The 6,035-nt window shown below is 39.1% G+C and overlaps 1 protein-coding gene across 4 annotated transcripts in view; it reads right to left on the bottom strand.

The window, feature by feature from the left end:
• Positions 1-6,035, bottom strand: part of BRCC3 (BRCA1/BRCA2-containing complex subunit 3) — a 54,278-nt gene that overhangs the window by 40,546 nt on the left and 7,697 nt on the right. For all 4 annotated transcript variants that reach the window (XM_019627634.1, XM_019627633.1, XM_019627632.1 and 1 more), the window contains one exon: positions 3,891-4,010. In XM_019627634.1, coding sequence (XP_019483179.1) covers positions 3,891-4,010 — 120 coding nt within the window. The remainder of the gene's footprint in view (positions 1-3,890; positions 4,011-6,035) is intronic.

Below are 6,035 nucleotides of genomic sequence, written 5' to 3'. Positions count from 1 at the left end.
GTGTGTGTGTGTGTGTGTGTGTGTGTGTAGATAGAATTTCTGTAGATGCCCAATGGATGTGAATGACATGTTTGGGAGAAAAATTGGCCAAGTGATTTAAATACATAACTTAAATACGGAACTTGAGGTGGAACGGTAGACAGTAAGGCTAAGAAAGATTAAAGTAAAAATGTGCAGGACCTCAAATGCCAAGACATGATCTGCAGAGTGAACTGGATGAAAATTATTTCAGATAGCCTGGACATGAAGTAATGATAAGGTACTGGACTAAGTGGATGGCAGAAATGGAACAAACATATCTGAGACTCATTAAGAAGGACGAATCCACAAGACCTGGTAGCTCATGGACCACGTGTGATAGAGGACAGGAAATGTCAAGGAGGACTCTAAAGTTTCAATGTTAAAACGGTAAAACACAGGAGGCAGATCTAAGTTTAGAAAGGATTAGGAAGGAAGGAAGACTAGCATGTTATCAGATGAGGTGATCTGGGATGAGAGGATGTAAATAAAGGCAAGGAATAGTGTGCAGAGAGGAAGCAGTGGTCCAGGCCTCAATCAAGGGGAGTATCCATTTTAAGGAGGGGTTACAAAAAGAGGATGAGCCTTTAAATGCTCATCCTATTAAGAATGAATCATTCTCCCCTCTCACATGGCTTTTTTATTTCTACTTTTTATAATTTATTTAAGAAGTACGCCTCAGTTTTTCCCCCCAGGTTTATTGAGATGAAATTTACACATAACATTGTGTACACTGATTTGATACATTTATATACCACAAAATGATTACCACCCTAGCCTAGCATTAGCTAGCACCTCCATTTCATCACATAGTTATCATTTCTCTTTTTCATACGACTTTTTTAAGTAACACACATACACATCTCTGCTACAGCTTATATCATGTTGTGTTCTATTTGTTGACATAATTTTCTCCTCTACTAGAATGTAAGATCCTTAAGGGCAGGGAACATGTTTTAGTTATGTTTTTATCCCCAGTGTCTGGCAGGCAGAGTATACAATATAGAAAATCAAAAGCAGAGCTAGAAAGACACTTGACCTTCCAAGGAGCAACAAGACAAGGAGCTGACTTTTCAACAGAAACAATCAAAGCCTGAAGAGAATGGGGTAACGTGTTAGAGTGCAAAAAGATCTGCCAACTGAGAATTCTATATTCAAAGAATACATCCTTCAGAAATGAAGGCAAAATACAGACATTTTCAGATGCAAAAAAATTTGAGAGAACTCATTATCAGCACAGAAATACTAAAGAGAGTTCTTCTGGCAGAAGGAAAATCCCAGATATGAAGGAAGGAATGAAGAACACTATAAATGGTAAAATATGTTATTAAATACAAATGAATACTAATTGTACAAAAGAGTAATAATAATGCCATGTGGGTCGTAAAATATACATGGAACTAAAATGCATGAGAACAATAATGCAAAAGATGGGAGAGTGTAAATGAAATTAAAGTGTTCTTAGGTCCTACTATTATCAGGGAAATGGTAAAATAGTCATTTGTATTAGACTGACAAATCAAGCATGTATATTGTAACATGTAGGATAACCACGAAAAAGAAAGTAAAGGAATGTTATAACTAATTAATGGAGAATCAAAGTGGAATAATAAAAACATCTGATTAATCCAAAAAAAAAAGACAAGAAGAGAAAAACATAAAACAAAGAAATGGGTCAAACAAAAAGCAAAAAGATGCAGCTATAACCCACATATATCAATAATTACATTAATTGTAATTGGACTACATATGCCAATCAAAAAGATTATCAGACTGCCTTTTTTAAAAAATATATGCCGCTAAAAAGAGACACGCTTTAAATATCAGTACACAGAAAGGCTAAAAAATAAAAAGAATGGGAAAAGATATGCCATGCCAACACTAACTAAAAAGATAAGGTCGCTGAACTCATCAAGTTCAATATCTCATTTGGATGGTACAAATTGATGTAAAATTCAAGATGAGGGAATAGACTCTTGAAAAATAAAATTATGTCATTAAGATTGGAAATGTATTGTAGTAGGGGTTGATGCCCAGGGCGAATATGCTCTCTTTCTAATCAGAGAAGGTTCCAGTGCCTAAGAGGAGTGGGCAAATAAGTTCAGGATAGGCTGGTGAGAGCAGCCCAGAAATAGATGACAAACAAGCATAAATAAAGGCCACAAAGCACTGACAGATGTCCCTGAAAGCCACAGGTAGCTGAAGGGCCCGAGCAAGACTGCTTTGGTCACAACCACACAAGAAATAAGATATTCCCACTTGGGTAGGTCGGCCCCTACACCTTTTCCATCTTGGAATTTAAGTACTAAAACCCGGTTCCTTTTGCTCATGTCTTGGTGTAGATCCCTCGGGCCAAATCTGGCCATGTCCATTCATTTATGTATCGTAGCTGCTTTTGTGGTACAAAGGAATGGCAGAGCTGAGTAACTGCAACAGAGACTGCATAGCCCACAAACCTAAAACTATTTGCCATCTGGCCCTTTTCAGGAAGTTTGCACCCCTGACATGGCTCTCCACAGGTAACAGGCAGGTAACACTCATTTCCTATTGTAGGGGATATATTCATTTATACAACATGTGTTTATTGAGTACATACTGTATGGGAGGCACTGTATGATGGCCTAAGTATACAGTGATAAACAGGATGCAGCAGTCACATGCAGGAAGAGAGACAGGTAAACAACTCCAAGACAACATAAAGCACTGTAATAGAAGTGCTCAAGGAGCTGGGAGGCACAGAGCTGGCTATCTAACCTAGCCTACAGGGCAGGGCAGGCTCCTTAAAGGAGGCATGCGGCATCTGGCCTGAATTGCAAGGGGTACGGAGCTGCCCAGCAGAGAAGCGGGAAGCAGTCCATGTGTAACACCCAGCAGGTACAAGGAGTGAAAGAGCACAGCCTAATCTGGACACTGACATAATTTGCCATGGTTAGAACTTGGATCCATGTAAAGAAATGTTAAGGAAAGATACAGAAATGAGATCAAAACGGGCCCTGAATGCTTTTTTTTTCCAGATTTTTTTTATTGGGGTATTGGGGGGAAGGGAACAGTGCTGGGGAATTGGGGGAAGGGGAACAGACAAGTTGCTGTCGTTTTGTTCTTCAGTCTAGTTGTGGAGGACNATATGTATGATATTGGGGGGGGAAGTGGGGTGGCGGATTGGGGGAGGGGGTTGTCACTTCGAGGGGTAAAAAGTATAACTATTGCACTGTGTTGTACAACTGAAACTAATTCTAAAAAATGTGTATTTCATAATAAAAAATAATTAAAAGAAAAAAAAAGAACAATACATTATTATACTACAGCTCCTGGTGTAAATTTAACTTGCTATAGCTGAGGGATGGAGGCCAGACCATAGGAAACAGATGTCTCATGTGATCCTTCTTAGGTTGTATTTAACATGGAATATTGCACTCAGTTCTCAGTATTGTATTTTTTTTTGAGAGGCAGCCTCAAAAGAATCTTTCCAAATGACAGAGATCAAGATAGTAAAAAGCCTAGAAATTAAATATTAGGAAAACTGGGGAAGGGAGAGGGAAGAGGGCAATGGGGAGGGGAGGAAGGAAGAAGAGACTCCCCATAGAGTTTGTCATCATAGGATTTGCCCCTGGGGTCTTTTTGCATTTAAGAGCATAAGAGCACCAAGGTTAGAAATTTCGAATTCTTCCAATAAAAGCCACTCAAAGGGGCAAATGGACAACAATTCTGATTAACCAAGCAACTGGATGTAAGGGGTAAATAGGAAAACTGGGAAAGGGTCACTAGGAAGAAAACCTGTGAAATCTCCTAAAACGAGCTAAGGGAACAAATAGAGGAGCCTGGCCTGGAAGCCCCAGAGCACAGAAAAGCTTCTTATTAACCAATAAGGATATCTCCGCCTCTGTTGAGGCCGCAGACAGCTGCTCTGGAGAAATTTCCACTCGATCCTTCCTCTTATCAGAACGCCGCAAGATGATGACAGAATGAATGTGAACAATTCTGACGGTGTCAACCTAAAAGAAAAGCCACAAAAATGTTTACTTCTGTCTCTCTCCAATACCATCACTCCCTGCAATCACAGAATTGCACTGTATTGCATTATGAGGTTAAAGATTCCATTTTAGAAAACTGAAGGTTTTCTCATGAATAATAGGATGTTTCAAATAAAAGACAGCCAACCTCAACATGTAAATTTCAAAACAAAAATGCACAGGCTTATATTTAGATCAAGGAAGGAATTTCTGAACGATCAACTAATAATCATTTGATTCAAAACTATGTGCAAGACAATGTCACACACACACACACACACACAAAATACAAATCAGATATCACTGCACACCTGTTAGAATGGCTATCATCAACAAGACAAATAATAACAAGCACTGGACAGGCTGTGGAGAAAAAGGAACCCTCATACACTGTTGGTGGGGATGTAGATTGGTGCAGCCGCTATGGAAGGCAGTGTGGAGGTTCCTCAAAAAATTAAGAGTAGAATTACCATATGACCCAGCAATCCCTCTCCTGGTTATGTACCCAAAAAATCCGAAAAAATTTAACTATAAAGATATACGTGCTCCGATGTCCATTGCAGCTTTATTCACGATGACCAAGACATGGAAGCAACCAAAGTGTCCTTCAATAGATGATTGGATAAAGAAGATGTGTTATATATACACAATGGAATACTACTTTGCCATAAGAAAAGATGAAATACTGCCATTTGCAACAACATGGATGGATCTTGAGATTATTGTGCTAACTGAAATAAGTCAGACAGAAAAAGTCAAGAACCATATGACTTCACTGCTATGTGGGATATAAAACTGAAAGCAACAAAGGAACAAGACAAAGAAAGAAGGAAACAAAAACTCATAGATACAGAGAACAGTTTAGTGGTTTCCAGAGGGTAAGGGGGCAGGGGGTGGTAGATGAGGGTAAAGGGGGTCAAGTATATGGTGATGGAAGGAGAACTGACTCTGGGTGGTGAACAAATAATGCAATAAATAGATGATGTATTATAGAATTGCACACTTGCAACCTATGTAGTTTTGTTGACCATTGTCACCGCAATAAATTTTAATAATAAAAAAAGAATACAAGTCAAGGTGCTGACAATCCACATGTCCTAAATCCTAAGTTTGGTTGAGCACCAAGTATCACACATAAAGCTACACTAAAATATTGTAGTAAATTAATGCTACAGGAGCTCAGAGGAAAGGAGTCACTTATATTAGAAAGAATAGAAAAGGTAAACGAGAGCTGACAATTAAGTTCACAAATTTGTCACCATGCGCTTACATTGGCAGCACTGCACAAACAGCTCGGTAAGGTTTCCTAACCTTGGTATATCAGTGTCTCACAGATGTGTTTGTGTCAACGTGTGGCAATATCTTGCTGAGTGGCGTTCATTATTGTTGTTGCATGTTTTTGTGTGCTGTCGCGAGAATGTCTGACCTTAAGTTAGAGCAATGAATGAACATTAAATTTTTTGTTAAATTCAGCAAGAGTGAAAGTAAAATCGGGGACATGTTAATCCAAGTTTATGGGGATAATGCCACGAAGAAAACGGCAGTGTACAAATGGATTAAATGGTTTTCTGAGGGGAGAGAACACATCACTGATGAAGAGAGGTCAGGGCAGCCAGTAATGAGCAGAACTGATGAAAACAATGCAAAAATTCATCAAATTGTGCGTCAAAATTGTTGGCTAACTGTCAGATGCATAGCAGACCAAGTAAACATCCATAGAGAAACAGGAAAATCTTAACTGAAAATCTTGGCATGAGAAAGGTGCAAAAATCATCCCAAAGGAACTCTTGCATCACGACAGTGCACCAGCTCACACAGCACTGTCTGTGAGGGAGTTTTTAGCCAGTAAACAAATTACTGTATTGGAACACCCTCCCTACTCACCTGATCTGGCCCCCAATGACTTCTTTCTTTACCCAGAGATAAAGGGAATATTGAAAGGAAGAGATTTTGATGATATTCAGGACATCAAGGGTAATACGACGACAGCTCTGATGGCCATTCCAG

Source organism: Hipposideros armiger, unplaced genomic scaffold, assembly GCF_001890085.2.
Source record: "Hipposideros armiger isolate ML-2016 unplaced genomic scaffold, ASM189008v1 scaffold_738, whole genome shotgun sequence".
NCBI classification, from domain to species: Eukaryota; Metazoa; Chordata; class Mammalia; order Chiroptera; family Hipposideridae; genus Hipposideros; species Hipposideros armiger.
Note: the sequence above shows the minus strand (reverse complement) of the source record. Positions and strands in the feature narration are given on the sequence as shown.